Source organism: Eretmochelys imbricata, chromosome 6 (assembly GCF_965152235.1).
Source record: "Eretmochelys imbricata isolate rEreImb1 chromosome 6, rEreImb1.hap1, whole genome shotgun sequence".
Classification (NCBI taxonomy): Eukaryota; Metazoa; Chordata; order Testudines; family Cheloniidae; genus Eretmochelys; species Eretmochelys imbricata.
In genome coordinates, this window is record NC_135577.1 from 241,220 (window position 1) to 257,475 (window position 16,256).

Genomic DNA, 16,256 nt, shown 5'->3' on the forward strand with positions numbered 1-16,256 from the left:
AGCGCCGGGCGAGGGGTCCCCGTGTGCCCAGCCCCCCCCCCAGCTGTCCCAGCGCTGGGCGAGGGGTCCCCGTGTGCCCAGCCCCCCCCTCAGCTGCCCCAGCGCCGGGCGAGGGGTCCCCGTGTGCCCAGCCCCCCCCCTCAGCTGCCCCAGCGCCGGGCGAGGGGTCCCCGTGTGCCCAGCTCCCCCTCAGCTGCCCCAGCGCCGGGCGAGGGGTCCCCGTGTGCCCAGCCCCCCGCCCCATCCCAAGGGGGGGTTCTGACGAAGTGGGACTGTTCTTAATGTTTCCTCCGAATATTGTGGGGGTGCCTCAGTTTCTCCGATGCAGTTCTTAAGTCTCTAGGGGGTGGGGTAAGGGTGTATGATCGTTGCAGAGCCCTAGAGGGCAGGTGTGCGCAGGGGTCTGGACACAGAGAATGGCCGACACCCTGTTTCCTGGCACCTGATGGCCTGGGCCCTTCCCCCCTGCAAGGTGAGAGCTAAAGGGTTGGAGAACAAAGGAATCCGGTGACCTCCTGGCCCGGGAAAGGGACAAAGCCCAGAGAAGGGGGGGCTGGAGGGAGTTGCAGTTTGGGGCTGGCTGGGACATGGAGTGAAGGGCAGACGGGGTTGTCTGGCTCACTGCCCCCCCAAAATGGACCCAGCTGAGGGGTCCTGTTCTCTGCACCTACAAGCTCTGTGTTAGACCATGTTCCTGTCGTCTAATAAACCTTCTGTTTTACTGGCTGGCTGAGAGTCACGTCTGACTGCGAAGTTGGGGGGCAGGACCCTCTGGCTTCCCCAGGAGCCCCACCTGAGCGGACTCGCTGTGGGAAGCGCACGGAGGGGCAGAGGATGCTGAATGCTCCGAGGTCAGACCCAGGAAGAGGGAAGCCGGGTGAGCTGTGTGTCCTGGAGACAGGCTGCTCCCTGAGAGGCGACTGCCCCAGAGTCCTGACTGGCTTCATGGGGAGCAGTTCCAGAGCATCGCCCGGGGACTCCGTGACAACTGGTGGCAGCGGTGGGATGTACTGCACCCCGTGGACGGCGCTTCCTGCAGTAAGTGACTGGGGAGCAGTAAAACAAAGGGGGATTGATGAGGACCAGGCATGCTGAAGGCTCAGAGAGGAGCGGTTTCGGGGGGCGGTTAACCCCTGGGAGTGTGTGACCAGCGAGAAGGACTGTGCAGTAATGGGGTCCCCCTGGGGACTGCGGTGAGCAGTTTCAGGGGCGGAGGAGCCTGTGGCTTGGCCCTGGGAGAGAGAAGGACTTTGGCAGTAACAGGGTCCCCCGGGGGATTGCAGCGAGCGGTCCCAGGGGCGGAGGAGTCTGCAGCTGGACCCTGGCAAAGAGGGGGTGACCTCGAGAAGGGCTGGCACACTAGGGGTTCTCCCTGGAAACCGTGGGGAGCTGAGAACACACAGGCCTGTGAGTCCACAGCAACTTGGGAGGAGCGGAGTGATGGCCTGTCCCCGTCTCCTTAAGAAGGACATTGTAACCCGGTTAAAAAGAGAGGGTTGAGCATTGGAAAGTTCACCAAGGCACAGTTCATCGTGCAGCTGGAGGAGGATGACCGCTCTAAGGAACAGATTCCTGACCCCAGATGGGGCTACAGCAGGATCTGGGAGCAGCTGGAGTGGGAGCCAGGCATCGCCAGGACTCCTGTCTCCGACCAGACGGGGGGTCTTCACGATCGGGTTCCCCATCGGGGGATCGGAGACGGACGGGATTGGAGCTGAGTCCGAGAGAGCAAGAGGACTGTGGGAGACAGCGAGAGCCCGAGAAAGAGCTGCAGAAGCAGCAGCAGCATGAACTGGCGGTGGGGGAGCGGAGAGGTTTAGGGGACCTCCCCAGGGTGAGTGGGGATAGACCCCGGGGGGCCAGTTCCGCAGGGAACCTCGAGAGTAAATCGCTGCCCCTGGTTAAGGATGGGGGGGATGTGGATGCCCACCTCACTGCCTTTGAGCAGGCTGGAGATTTGAACCAGGGGGACCCTGCAGAAAAGCCCCGGAGTCTAGCTCCTTGCTGGGTCCCAAGGCCATAGACTCCGTCAGCCAGATGGGTGGGGAGGTGGACAGGCTCCCACTCCTGGTCCCAACCTATCTGTCTGTGTGGAGTTTCCTGGGGCCAGGCCCCTCGAACCCCCAGTGGGAGCGGAGGGTGATGGTCAATGGGGAGACGTTCCTGGGGTGGCGAGATCCTGGGACAGAGAGAACTGGTGTCAGGCCCCGGGTGGTGCAGCCTCAGAGGCTGAGGGGCTGTGTGAGCTGGGTGAGGGTCCCAGGGATGAAGCCCCTCACCCTGCCTATGGCCCAGATCCCTGTGCAGACCCAGGAGGGGTGGGGCTGGCTGGCCATTGGGCTTCTCCAGGATATCAGCTGCGAGACCCTGTTGTGGGGTGACTGGGTCTCTTTGGGACAGGATCCAGGCCCTGCTCCGGAAAGGGCCGAGGGTTTGAATTTGAATCCAGGGAACCAACTGGCGGAGAGGGAAATGGTCAGTGAAAATGCAGATGACCTGGTTGGCAGCAGGGAGGAGCGGCTAGGCTCAGGCTACCTGCCTGCCTGTAACCAGACCCCTGGGCTGAGTGGGACAGACAGACGCTCCCCAACCCCTCGCACACCGGAGAGGGGGCTCCCGCTGGCTCTGATGCAGTGAGGAAAGCAGCGAGCTCGCTGCCTACCCCACTGGGACAGCAAGGGCAGCGCTGAGCAAGGGGGGAGCTGAGACCCCAGCTGAGTGGGGGAGACACAGGCAGGGCAGGGGATCTGTGGGGAGTGGCAAGGTGCTTGGTAAGGAAAGTTTGGATGAGCCTAGGCAGCCTTGTGAGCTGATGGCTGTGTCCAGTCAGCAGGGCGGGAAGGCGAGGAGAGTGGAAGATGAGTGTCTCTGGACCTTACCTGTTACCTGGGTGGAGAATTGGGACAGGGAAGGAAACATGCCTGTGTCTGTCAGGGGTATTGACTTGCCTATGGAGGGAGCTACCCTGGTCTCCAAGCAGTTGTCTGTGACCAGCCTTGTGTGCTGGGACCAGGGGAATGAGATCCCAAGCTGGGTGTCTGGGAAAGAAGAAAGTGTGTCCGGCTCTTCTTGGTCTGTGGAGCAGACAGAAGGGGCCTTTCAGCCTGTGGTGGTTGAGGGTCGTGCAGTTGTCTCAGAGCTGGTTCTGGATTCAGCTAAAGCCCAGGAAGGGAAGGGTCCTAAGTTTGTGTCTGCTCGGGAGAATGGCCCTGTAACTAGGTCGCATCCAGTTAGTGTCTATGTAAAATCCCAGAGCCCAGACAATTCTGGTGCTTGTATTTTGCCTGTTGCTAGTGTGTGGCTGGGAAAGGGTGTCGCAACTCTGTCTGATCAGGGTGAGATCCTAGCCAGGGCACAAGGAGAGCAGAAAGGTGATGTGATTGTTACCTACAGAGGGTGTGGAAACCTGTAGCAAGAAGGAAAAGATTCCTGAACTTGTGTGTGGCAAAGGGAAGGAGAATGCGTCTGACCGTTTATCTAGGAAGTCTGTCAGTTTGCCTGAAAGGGGATTGTGTAGGAATCCGCCGGATGGGCCAGAGGTGATTCTGGATGTAAGGGAGACCCAGAAAGAGTCTGTTGTTGCTCAGGAAAGTGTTCCTCTAGAGCAAGCCCTAGGTGAAGAGGGTAAGGGCAGAATTTCTGTGAGGGGCGAATTGTTGCATAGAAAAGCCCTAGGGGGAAAGGAATCCTCCTGGAGTCTTTGCCAGCAGTTTACTGCAACTGAAGGGGGTGAAAGTGATTTAATCAAGAAAGTCTCCGTTCCTGACAGCCAGAAATTTGCTGTTGTGAATGGATCCACTGACTGTCCTGTTGAAAGATCCAGTGTGGAGAGCTTTGAGAGGGTCTCAGATGAGGTGAAAGCTGTTAAGAAAGTTAAACAGTCCTATAACCAAGTGGCTGTCTTTGGCCAGCTTGTTGGGGAGAAGACCCAATCCCAGTTTGACCCCCTGGGGTTTTGGGGTGGCCAAAGGGCACGGGCCGCATAAACCTTCCCACAACGGCCTGCAAGTGCTATCGACCACCCCCGACCTAAGGGAGGGCGTGAAACTGGAAGGACCTGGTGTAACTCCTACCAAGGAATGGGAGAGATGCTGGGGCATCCATGGGAACGTTGGTGGCTTCGAACTTCCCCAGGTCACCGGGTGAAGTGACCCCGCTCAGTTCGATCTTGAAGGGGGGAGAGATGTGATGAAGTGGGACTGTTCTTAATGTTTCCTCCGAATATTGTGGGGGTGCCTCAGTTTCCCCGATGCAGTTCTTAAGTCTCTAGGGGGTGGGGTAAGGGTGTATGATCATTGCAGAGCCCTAAAGGGCAGGTGTGTGCAGGGGTCTGGACACAGACAATGGCCGACACCCTGTTTCCTGGCCACTGATGGCCTGAGCCCTTCCCCCCTGCAAGGTGAGAGCTAAAGGGTTGGAGAACAAAGGAATCGGGTGCCCTCCTGGCCGGGGACAGGGACAAAGCCCAGAGGAGGGGGGGCTGGAGGGAGTTTCAGTTGGGGGCTGGCTGGGACATGGAGTGAAGGGCAGACGTGGTTGTCTGGCTCACTGCCCCCCAAAATGGACCCGGCTGAGGGGTCCTGTTCTCTGCACCTACAAGCTCTGTGTTAGACCATGTTCCTGTCGTCTAATAAACCTTCCGTGTTACTGGCTGGCTGAGAGTCACGTCTGACTGCGGAGTCGGGGGGCAGGACCCTCTGGCCCCCCCAGGACCCCGCCTGAGCGGACTCGCTGTGGGAAGCGCAGGGAGGGGCAGAGGAGGCTGGAGGCTCCGAGGTCAGACCCAGGAAGGTGGAGCCGGGTGAGCTGTGTGTCCTGCAGACAGGCTGCTCACAGGAAGGCGACTGCCCCAGAGTCCTGCCCGGCTTCATGGGGAGCAGTTCCAGAGCATCGCCCGGGGACGCCGTGACAGGGGTCTCCGTGACTTCTCCAGCCCCAGGCCCCCATCCCCAGGGTCTAGGGAAGAAGGTTTCCCCAAGTCACAAGGCTGGAGGATGCAGGGAGCTCAGGGCCAGCGGCTCCAAAGCAGTTACTGGGGATAAAAATAACCCCAGCCCGAGGCTGATGGGAACCAGTGAAAGGCAACGAGACCAGCCCCCCTCTCCCAGAGCCTTGGAGTGAACCCAGGAGTCCGGCTCCCAGCCTCCCCTGCTCTAACCACCAGCCCTCACTCCCCTCTCAGAGCCGGGCAGAGAACCCAGGAGTCCTGGCTGCCAGCCCCCCCGCTCTAACCACTAGCCCCCCCCGCCCCGCGGCTGGAGGGTGAAGCTGGTTCCCTGGGCTGGCAGCTTGGCCGGACTCGGGTTTGCCCAACAGCCGCTTTCGCCAACACCCGAAGAACAACAGGATGTGGGGAGCTGCCCAAGTTACCCCATAACCCCGCACGACGGGGGGGGGCCACGCGGGGAGTGTGGCTGTGGGGGCAGGGAGTGTGTGGGTGGGGTATCAGGTGGGGGAGGGGTATTGGGGGAGGGGTATCAGGAGGGGAGGGGTATTGGGGGAGGAGGGGTATGAGGCGGGGGGTGCATGGGCAGGGAAGGGGTATACAGGTGGGGGTGGAGTATCAGGAGGGGGAGGGGTATACAGGTGGGGGAAGGGTCCGGGGAGGGGTATACAGGTAGGGAAGGGATATGAGGTGGGGGAGGGGTATCAGGAGGGGGAGGGGTATGAGGAGGGGGGTGCAGGGGTGGGGAAGGGGTATACAGGTGGGGGTTGGGTATCAGGAGGGGGAGGGGCATATAGGTGGGGGAAGGGTGCGTAGGCGGGGAGGGGTATCAGGAGGGGGAGGGGTATTGGGGAGGAGGGGTATGAGGAGGGGGTGCAGGGGTGGGGAAGGGGTATACAGGTGGGGGTGGGGTATCAGGAGGGGGAGGGGTATATAGGTGGGGGAGGGGTGTGTAGGCGGGGGAGGGGTATCAGGAGGGGGAGGGGTATTGGGGAGGAGGGGTATGAGGAGGGGGTGCAGGGGTGGGGAAGGGGTATACAGGTGGGGGTGGGGTATCAGGAGGGGGAGGGGTATATAGGTGGGGGAGTATCAGGAGGGGGAGGGGTATTGGGGAGGAGGGGTATGAGGAGGGGGGTGCAGTGGTATCAGGAGGGGGAGGGGTATATAGGTGGGGGAGGGGTGTGTAGGCGGGGGAGGGGTATCAGGAGGGGGAGGGGTATTGGGGAGGAGGGGTATGAGGAGGGGGTGCAGGGGTGGGGAAGGGGTATACAGGTGGGGGTGGGGTATCAGGAGGGGGAGGGGTATATAGGTGGGGGAAGGGTGCGTGGGCGGGGGAGGGGTATCAGGAGGGGGAGGTGTATTGGGGAAGAGGGGTATGAGGAGGGGGGTGCAGGGGTGGGGAAGGAGTATCAGGAGGGGGAGGGGCATATAGGTGGGGGAGGGGTGCGTAGGCGGGGGAGGGGTATCAGGAGGGGGAGGGGTATTGGGGAGGAGGGGTATGAGGAGGGGGTGCAGGGGTGGGGAAGGGGTATACAGGTGGGGGTGGGGTATCAGGAGGGGGAGGGGTATATAGGTGGGGGAAGGGTGCGTGGGCGGGGGAGGGGTATCAGGAGGGGGAGGTGTATTGGGGAAGAGGGGTATGAGGAGGGGGGTGCAGGGGTGGGGAAGGGGTATCAGGAGGGGGAGGGGTATATAGGTGGGGGAGGGGTGCGTAGGCGGGGGAGGGGTATCAGGAGGGGGAGGGGTATTGGGGAGGAGGGGTATGAGGAGGGGGTGCAGGGGGGGGGAAGGGGTATACAGGTGGGGGTGGGGTATCAGGAGGGGAAGGGGTATATAGGTGGAAGAGGGGTCCGGGGGAGGGGTATGGGGGGCAGGGTATGAGGCAGGGCAGGGGCGCATGGGCGGGGGAGGGGTTTGACCCACAGCTCAGGATGCCCCCCCCCCAGAGGGGTGCGTGGGGGGATTCGAGCCGGCGACGCTTCGGGGCTCAGGGCCCGTCCCCTCCGGGGGGCGCCGGCCCCCACCCGGCCCCAGGGCGCCCCCCTCACACTTGTCCACCCCCCCCCAGGCTCCCATCGATCGCTCCCCGAATGCAGCCGGTTCCCGGACGCGGCCGCGGGCACCCAGGGGACCCCGCTAATGGATTGGGGGATGGGCTGGGGGGCGGCGCTGGCAGCTGGCAGGACGCGGGGGGGGGGGGGGCTGAGGCAGTTCGGGGACTGGTGGGGAGGTGGGGGGCTGGGGTCCCTGTCGGGGGGCCGGGCCGAGGGCTTTGGGGGCCTTTGGGTTCGTCGGGGATTTGTGGGGGCCGGGAGCCGGTGTTGGGGGGATTGGGGCCGTGGGTTTGAGGGAGGGGGGATTTTGACAGGGCGAGAGGGGGGATTGGGAGGTTTCAGGGGGGCAGGCGAGGTGGGGGGGGCAGGAGGGGGGGAGAAGGGACAGGGGATCGGGGCTGGAAGCAAAGGCGCCGACTTCTGCTCCTGCCGGTGGGGGCTTGACCCCCCCCACCCCCTCCCGGCCCCTATTCCGACTCCTTCCCCAAATCCCGCCCCGGCCCCACCTCCTCCCCCGAGCGCCCCGCTCCCCGCTCGGCGTGGCTGGGGGGGGGGGGCAGAGCACCCCGGCCCCGGAGCACCCACGGAGTCGGCACCTATGGGTGGAAGGAGGGAAGGGGGCGGGGCAGGGCGGGTGGAGGGGTGGAAGGAGGGAAGGGGGCAGGGCCGGAGAAGGGGGGGGGCAGGACTCGCTCACCTGTGCCGGCCCCTTGGGGGCGGGGGGAGGAATCGGGAAATAAACAGGAACTGAGCCCTGGGTACCTGCTGCTCCGATCCAGAGGGGACGAGAACCCAGGAGTCCTGACCCCCCACCAGGCTGAGCCCCCCTGCACCCCTCCTTTCCTCCCCTTCCTAGGGGCCAGAAACCCGCCCCCTCCCCCTCCGGGCAGGTAGAACCCAGGCGTCCTGCCCCCCATTTCTCATCTGGGTGTAGCGAACCCAGGCGTCCTGCCCCCCATTCCCATCCAGTGGAAGAGAACCCAGGCGTCCTGCACGCCCCCATCCATGTCAGCCCCCTCGCCGTACCCCGAGGAGGAGGCGCGGGGCGCCCCCTTCCTGCCGACGCCCCCCGCGCTGGGCGAGGAGTTCTACCCCTTCGCCACGGAGCGGCGGGGGGGCCCCGGGGCGGGGGCCGGGGGGGGACCCCGACACCGACGACCCCGGGGTGCTGCTGCAGCGCAAGGAGCAGGACCTGCTGCTGGCCGCCGAGCTGGGCAAGATGCTGCTGGACCAGAACGAGGAGCTGCGGGGGCGCTGCCAGGCGCTGGCCCGGGACCACGCGGCCGCCCTGGAGGTGAGACCCCCCCGGGCCCAGCCCCGGCCCCCCTGCATCCCCACGCCCCTCCCAGAGCCGGGAGAGAACCCAGGAGTCCGGGCTCCCAGCCGCCCCTGCTCTAACCCCTAGACTTCACTCCCCTCCCAGAGCCGGGGGGAGAACCCAGGAGTCCGGGCTCCCAGCCGCCCCTGCTCTAACCCCTAGACTCCACTCCCCTCCCAGAGCCGGGGGGAGAACCCAGGAGTCCGGGCTCCCAGCCGCCCCTGCTCTAACCCCTAGACTCCACTCCCCTCCCAGAGCCGGGGGGAGAACCCAGGAGTCCGGGCTCCCAGCCGCCCCTGCTCTAACCCCTAGACTCCACGCCCCTCCCAGAGCCGGGGGGAGAACCCAGGAGTCCGGGCTCCCAGCCCCACCCCCACCTGCTCTAACCACACTCTCTCTGGCTCAGAGGGGGGGCTGGTCCCTGGGACTTTCTCCCCCCCCCCGCCCCCATGACTCACCCTCCTGCTCTGTTTCGCTCCTGTTCTCCAGCTGCCCCCGTAATTACCCCCGTCCCTGCCCGGCTGGGGCCGACGCGCCCCAGCACCCGGTCCGACTGGTCCGGCTGGCAGCACCACCCAGGGGTGCAGCCGGTACCAGGGCGACCCCAGGGCTGGGCAGCCTCCCCGATCCGGCCCCAGGGCTTGCGACTGGCTGGCTCAGGGGGCAGGGAATGGGGCTTTTCCCCTCTAGGGTGCGCCGGCCCCGATCCGGCCTGGGGGGCGCAGGGAATGGGGCACGATGCTGTTCCCCCCTCGGGGCGCCAGCCCCATTCCGGCCTGGGGGGGCGCAGGGAATGGGGCACGGGGCTGTTCCCCCCTCGGGGCGCCAGCTCTGATCCGGCCTGGGGGGCGCAGGGAATGGGGCATGGGGCTGTTCCCCCCTAGGGGCGCCAGCCCCGATCCGGCCTGGGGGGCACAGGGAATGGGGCATGGGTCTTTCCCCCCTAGGGTGTGCCGGTCCCAATCCGGCCTGGGGGGGCGCAGGGAATGGGGCATGGGGCTTTTCCCCCTAGGGTGCGCCGGCCCCGATCCGGCCTGGGGGGCGCAGGGAATGGGGCATGATGCTGTTCCCCCCTAGGGGCGCCAGCCCCGATCCGGCCTGGGGGGCGCAGGGAATGGGGCTTTCCCCCTTAGGGTGCGCCGGCCCCGATCCGGCCTGGGGGGCGCAGGGAATGGGGCATGATGCTGTTCCCCCCTACGGGCGCCAGCCCCGATCCGGCCTGGGGGCGCAGGGAATGGGGCATGGGGCTTTCCCCCCTAGGGGCGCCGGCCCTGATCCGGCCTGGGGGGCACAGGGAATGGGGCATGGGGCTTTTCCCCTCTAGGGTGCGCCGGCCCCGATCCGGCCTGGGGGGCACAGGGAATGGGGCATGGGGCTGTTCCCCCCTAGGGGCGCCAGCCCCATTCCGGCCTGGGGGGCGCAGGGAATGGGGCATGGGGCTGTTCCCCCCTAGGGTGCACCGCCCCGATCCGGCCTGGGGGGCGCAGGGAATGGGGCATGATGCTGTTCCCCCCTAGGGGCGCCAGCCCCATTCCGGCCTGGGGGGCGCAGGGAATGGGGCATGGGGCTTTCCCCCCTAGGGACGCCAGCCCCGATTCGGCCTGGGGGGTGCAGGGAATGGGGCATGGGGCTTTCCCCCCTAGGGACGCCAGCCCCGATTCGGCCTGGGGGGTGCAGGGAATGGGGCATGGGGCTGTTCCCCCCTAGAGGCGCCAGCCCCATTCCGGCCTGGGGGGCGCAGGGAATGGGGCATGGGGCTGTTCCCCCCTAGGGGCGCCAGCCCCGATCCGGCCTGGGGGGTGGGCTGGCTGGCTCAGGGGGCAGGGAATGGGGCGGTTCCCCTCTGGGCCTGGGGGGGCTGCCCAGGGCTGATCTCACCCCCCCACCCCCCCGCAGAGGCTGGAGCAGGAGAAGTACGAGCTGCGCCGGCGGCTGGCGTCAGGGGTGGCCGAGTGGCAGACGCGGGGGGCGGAGCTGGAGGGGGACCTGGCGGCCCTACGAGCCCAGCTGGGCCACCAGCGGCTGGAGCAGCAGGACACCAGCCGGGAGAGCTCCCACGTCGCGCAGGAGCTGTCGGAGCAGAACCAGCGCCTAGCCGAGCAGCTGAGCCAGGTCAGCCCGGACGCCGGGGTTCCTTGCGAGGGGAGGGGGGCCTAGCGGTCAGAGCGAGGGGGCAGGGCGGGGAGCCTGGACACCTGGGTTCCTTGGGAGGGGAGGGGGGGCCTAGTGGTCACAGCATGGGGGGCAGGGCTGGGAGCCTGGACACCTGGGTTCCTTGGGAAGGGAGTGGGGCCTAGTGGTTAGAGCGGGGGGGGGGGGGGGGGCTGGGAGCCAGGACTCCTGGGTTCCCTGGGAGGGGAGGGGAGGAGTGGGTAATATTGGCTGCCTGGACATCCCTTCTGTGTCCCATGATCCTATTGGGCTGAAATCCCTTAAGTGGCTCAGGATCAGGGGAGGGGGGGGAGGAGATGGGGGGGCAAGGGGTGAATTTCCTGAGTGGGTGGATTTAAAGGGCCAGTGCTGGGTCCTAGGGACCCCCCCCCCCGTACCCCTCTCAGCTCACAGGTCAGGCAGGTCCCCGATGCTGTGTCTGAGCCCCCCAGTGGGCCCAGCTCACTCCCCTCTGCCCCCGTCCATCTGTCCGTCTGTCTGCCCCTCCCCCCCAGGCCTCACAGCTGGAGCAGCAGCTGCAGGACGAGCTGATGGCCTTGCGGGTTGAGAATCGCACCCTGGGGATGAGCAGCGCCGAGCACGCGGCCCAGACCCAGAGCCTGCAGGCCGAGGTGAGATGCGCACCCTCCCCTCCAGGGGGCGCCGGCTCCAGTCCGGCCGCAGGGCGGGGACTGGCTGGCTCAGGGGATGGGGGAGGACCTGGGGCCTTTCTCCTCTAGGGGGCGCCGTGGGGAACGGGACCTGGGGTCTTTCCCCTCCAGGGGGCGCCAGCTCCCATCCGGCCCCAGGGCGGGGATTGGCTGGCTCAGCGGGGTGGGGTATGGGGCAGGGGACCTTTCCCCTCCAGGGGGCGCCGACTCCAGTCCAGCCAAAGGGCGGGGACTGGCTGGCTCGGAGGGTGGGGATCTGGACCTGGGGCCTTTCCCCTCCTGGGGGCGCCAGTTCTGACCCGTCTCTCGCTCCCCAGAACCTGATGCTGCAGGAGCGGAAGCAGGAGCTGGAGCGTCAGGCCCGGCAGCGGCGGGAGGAGACCGAGGCCGTGCAGGGGCTGGTGGAGACGCTGCATGAAAACCTCCTGCTCCTGCGCCGGGAGGTGCACGAGAAGGAGCTGCAGGTACGGCCCGGGGGCACCGCGCGGCTGGGAGGCTCGGCGGCAGAGGGGGGGGCTGTATTAACCCTTTGTTCCCCTTGCCCGCCCCCAGGCCCAGCAGCTCCGGGCCGAGGCAGAGGAGCTCCGAGTCTCCAACAGGTGGCTCCAGCGCCGGGTGAGGGAGATGACGGATGAGATTCGTCTCCACGACTCGGATGCCTCGGTCGCCTCCCTGCAGTCGGAGATCGAGCAGAGCGGTGAGGGGAGCCCGGAGCAGAATGGGGGGCCTGCTAAGGTGAGCGGAAGGGCTCTTGGGGGGTCCCCAACATCCTTGTATGGGCTGGGGTATGTTCACCTCCGTTAAATCAGCACGAGTCTTCTGTTGGGAAACCTAGAACCCAATCTCTTGGTGAGTCTTGCCGTTGCCCAGAAACCCATCCCCTGCTGAGGAACCTAGAACAAACCCAATGTTGGGAAACCAAGAACCTCCTCTTTGGGGGGGGTGTAAGTCACCCAGAACCCAGTGATTGTTGAGGAACCTAGAACCAACCCGATGTTGGGAAACCAAGAACCTCCTCTTTGGGGGTTGTGTAAGTCGCTCAGAACCCAATGGTTGTTGAGGAACCTAGAACCAACCCGATGTTGGGAAACCAAGAACCTCCTCTTTGGGGGTTGTGTAAGTCGCCCAGAACCCAATGGTTGTTGAGGAACATAGAACCACGGCTCAACTAAGTACCTAGTACCCCAAAGTAGGTGACGGACATGGAACCCTCCCTCTTTGGGGCCATAGAAATTACCCAGAATTCATCCATCATTGGGGAACCTAGAACCTGTTCCTATGGGAACCTAGAAATTGCCCATCTAAGCACTGGGTGAGGGGGTCCCTGTATAAACAGCCCCCACGCCGCACCCCAGAGGTGGTTGCATCTCAGTGCCAAAGATGTTGTTCTTGTGTTGGGTTAGCCCCTGGCCAGGACCGTATCCGAGGCTGCCCCTGGGGGTCCGAAGACCCCAGCCCGGGGGTCGGAAGAGGAGGGTGAATATGCTAAAAGGGTCTTGGCTCTGACCCAACTGGATCAAGACCTGCTGAGACAGAAAGAGGTAGAGATACAAAAACTCCATGACCAGGTGAGTGTATGTGGGGGGGTGCTCTCTCCTCGCTGGGGTGGGAGGCCATAAGTGGGACCCCGGGTGGGGGGCATGGGGGACTCCCCAGCAGGGGGCGCTCTCCCTGCCCTACCCCCTCTCTCTGCCCCCAGCTGACCCTGCAGCACGTGGAGCTTTGCGGCCTGCAGGGGGAGCTGGCGAGCCAGAGACGCCTCTTCCAGGAGAGTGACCGGGACGAGACCCTCAAACTGGCCGTGGCTGATCGCGATGAAGCCATAATAAAGTGAGACCCCCCATGCCGCCCCTGCCCCGAGCCAGGCCTTCCCCCTCCCCCGGAGCTGGTGCCCCTTAGAGGGGAAAGGCCCCGTGCCCTGTTCCCCACCCCCCTGCATGATGCACCACTGAGGAAGAGAGACCCCTTGTGTTCGCAAGTGGGAACTGCCCCCAAATGACTATCCAGGGAGTTCGGGCTGGAGGGGGAACTGGGGGGGCGGCGATGTGAGCGGGGAACACAGGAATGATCATGGGGGAGGGGAGCGGGGGAGATGTGGCTGATTGGGGGAGGGGAGTGGGGGAGATGGGGCGGGAAGGGGCTGGAGCGGGGGAGGCTGGGCTGGAGGGGCGCTGATCAGGGGAGGGGAATGGGGGAGATCGGGCAAGAGGCGGTGGCTGGTTGGGGGGGGAGGGGAGCAGGGCTGGGTGCTGGGTCTGACCCCTGTGGCCCCCCCACCGCAGGAAGGGCCAGATGGAGCTGGAGCTGGCCCAGGTCTCTCTGGAGCGGGACTCCATGAGCCAACAGCTGCTCGCCGCCATCCGCCAGAAGATGGCGCTGTCCCAGGAGCTGGAGGGCTGGCAGGTGGGTCCCGACTCTGGGGGGTGGGAAGGTTCCCCCCAGGACTCCTGAGTCCCTTTCTTAGCAGGTAGAGGCCCTAAATAGTATCCTGGACTCCTGGGTTCCTACCTCAGTGGCTAGAATCACCACGACTCCTGGGTCCCATCTGTGGTGGGTAAAGCCCTCAGAACAGTGACCCAGAGACTTGAGTACCATTCCCAGCTGCTACAGTCTCCGGGACTGTGACCCGGACTCCTGGGTCCCCTCCCTAGCCTATGGCAATGTTCACCTCTGTGCCCCCATTTCTCCCCCAGGACGACATGGAGTTCATTATCAAGCAGCAGCTGAAGCTCCAGCGGCAGCAAGAAGGGATCCCCATGTCCCCCCCAGCTCCCTCCAGGACCCCAGAGCAGGCCAAGACCTCGCCTTTCTTTCGGCGCGGGAACAGCGCCCCCAATGGCACCAGCTTCCTATCGCTCTTCAAAAAAAGCTGAGACACTGGGGGCTGGTTCTGGAGTTCTAGGGAGTGGAGAGGCAGAGGGGTCAGGATGGGGTGAGTGGACACAACACACCAGCACCAAACAAAGGACGCGGCCAAACCGGCTGGTTACCGAGGTGCCACTGAGATGAGTCTTGGGTAACTAGCTGCAAGGTCACTCAACAGGAGGTTCTAGGTCACTCAGCTAGAAAGTCCGTCCAGAGGATTTGCAGGCACGCCACTGCAAGTCCCAGCTTTCCAAAACCGTCCCCTCTCAGTTGCCCAAGTTGATGTTCTAGGTGGGTCAACAGCCATTCTAGGTCCTCAACCTCCTAGGTTTAATGCTGCATGTGGAACAAGCAATTGCTGCTCTAGGTTGCCCAATCCTATCGGACTGGGTCATCTGTAGTAGCAGCCCACAGGTTTTCTTACTGCACAATCTGTTGGCTAACTAACCAGCTGTTTACTCCATATTGGCTGGACTAGGGTTCTAGATTATCCTGCTGAGTGACCTATATTGGCCAGCTTTATACAACTGGATATGCAGTATTGACCAACCCCGAGTTCCCTGTTATCCTACTGCATAATCTAGGTTGGCCAACTCTATTCAACTGGATTCTCCATATTGAACACACTAGGGTTCTAGGTTATCTTACCAGGTTATCCAACCCTTCTCACCATGGCTTGACAAACTGGATGGTGCTGATTAGCCAAATGAATGTTTCATGTGAGCCAATTGAGTGTTCTAGGTTAGGCTACTGGATGTGCAAGGATACCCGGACGTTCCTTTCTAAATTGGCCAGTTGGACTATCTGTGGCGGTAACAGTTATGGTGCGTGATCCTAGCTGGGGTTCTTGGTTACACCGTTCACTCCAAGTGGATGCACCCTGTTGACAAAGACATGGTCCTACATCATATCCTGTTTGGAGTTCTAGATCAGAGAACTCACTTCAAGTGGGCTTTTCATTGCTGGCAAATCCTCCTGTCCCCTATGCTTCCCAACGGGAGGTTTGGTGTCAGCCAACTGACACTTCTAGATCACCCTACATCCTGTTCTAGATTAGCCCGCTCTTCACTCCCTTGCCCGTGGATCTCTAGCTACCAAGACGCATTGCTCATCTGTGTTTTTCAGATGAGGACTCAGGACTAACGTGTATTATGGACAGACAGAAGGTGCAGAATAAGGCATCTGTAAAAATATCTGCTTCAGGTTTGGTGGGGAGGTTCTAGGTGACTCAATAAAAGGCACAAAAGGTGGCTGGCCAGAACACTGGAGAAGCCAAGAGAAAAGCGGCCATGTAATAACCCTCAGCACTGGCCCTTAGCCAGCACCTTCCACTTGATTAGCACTTTATTAACACTGATTAACCCCCTCAACCCAGCCCCCGTAAACTGAGTTCCTACCCTTATCCCCACTTCACACGGGGCAAACTGAGGCATGGATAGGCGAAGGGACTTGACCAAGGTCACACAGTGGCAGAGAAGAGACCCCAGGAGTCCTGATGCCCAGCCCCCTCTGCCGCTCTAACCCACTAGGCCCTACTCCCCTTCCACAAAGCATCCTCTTAACTGCTACTTTGGGCGAGTATTTCCCGCTCAAGCCGCAGAACTTGTGAGGTTCTAGATTCTCTCACACACGCAGAGCAGGGCTCACCCCCCTCCAGCTGGGGGCAGAATATTTTGCTGCCTTATCTGCTCAAGGTGCCCTGTGCACCTTGGGTTGTTATAGGATCAAAGGTCTATCTAGCGACACAGGGAACACGCTCCCTTACTAACCACGGTGACGCAGAGGCTGTCGGTCTCTGTAGTTAACGCGCTCGGGTTGTGACCGGGGATTTTTCTATCCCGCTGCCTTGTGCAGGTATCATTTGCACCGAGCAAGTATAGAGAGAGATGGTTACTAAGCGCTGTGTGTGTGTGTCATTCCTACAAGGAGGCAGGACTCCTGGGTTCTCTCCCTGGCTCTGGGAGGGGAGGTGGGTCTAGTTGGGTAGAGCAGGGAGGGCTGGGAGCCAGGACTCCTGGGTTCTCTCCCTGGCTCTGGGCGGGGAGGTGGGTCTAGTTGGATAGAGCAGGGAGGGCTGGGAGCCAGGACTCCTGGGTTCTCTCCCTGGCTCTGGGAGGGGAGGTGGGTCTAGTTGGATAGAGCAGGGGGGGGGCTGGGAGCCAGGACTCCTGGGTTCTCTCCCTGGCTCTGGGAGGGGAGTAGGGTTGGGGGGGCTGGGAGCCAGGACTCCTGGGTTCTCTGCCCAGCTCTGG

General features: G+C 63.5%; 1 protein-coding gene across 1 annotated transcript; it reads left to right on the forward strand.

Moving 5' to 3' along the window:
- Positions 1–8,004: 8,004 nt before the first annotated feature.
- On the forward strand, positions 8,005–15,885 carry BICDL2 (BICD family like cargo adaptor 2). The gene is given in 10 exon segments (XM_077819739.1): positions 8,005–8,133; positions 8,135–8,293; positions 10,214–10,429; positions 10,984–11,100; positions 11,457–11,603; positions 11,692–11,874; positions 12,543–12,716; positions 12,719–12,969; positions 13,422–13,542; positions 13,833–15,885. Coding segments are annotated over 10 exon segments (1,677 nt in total). The 3' UTR covers positions 14,013–15,885.
- The last annotated feature ends 371 nt before the right edge of the window (positions 15,886–16,256 follow it).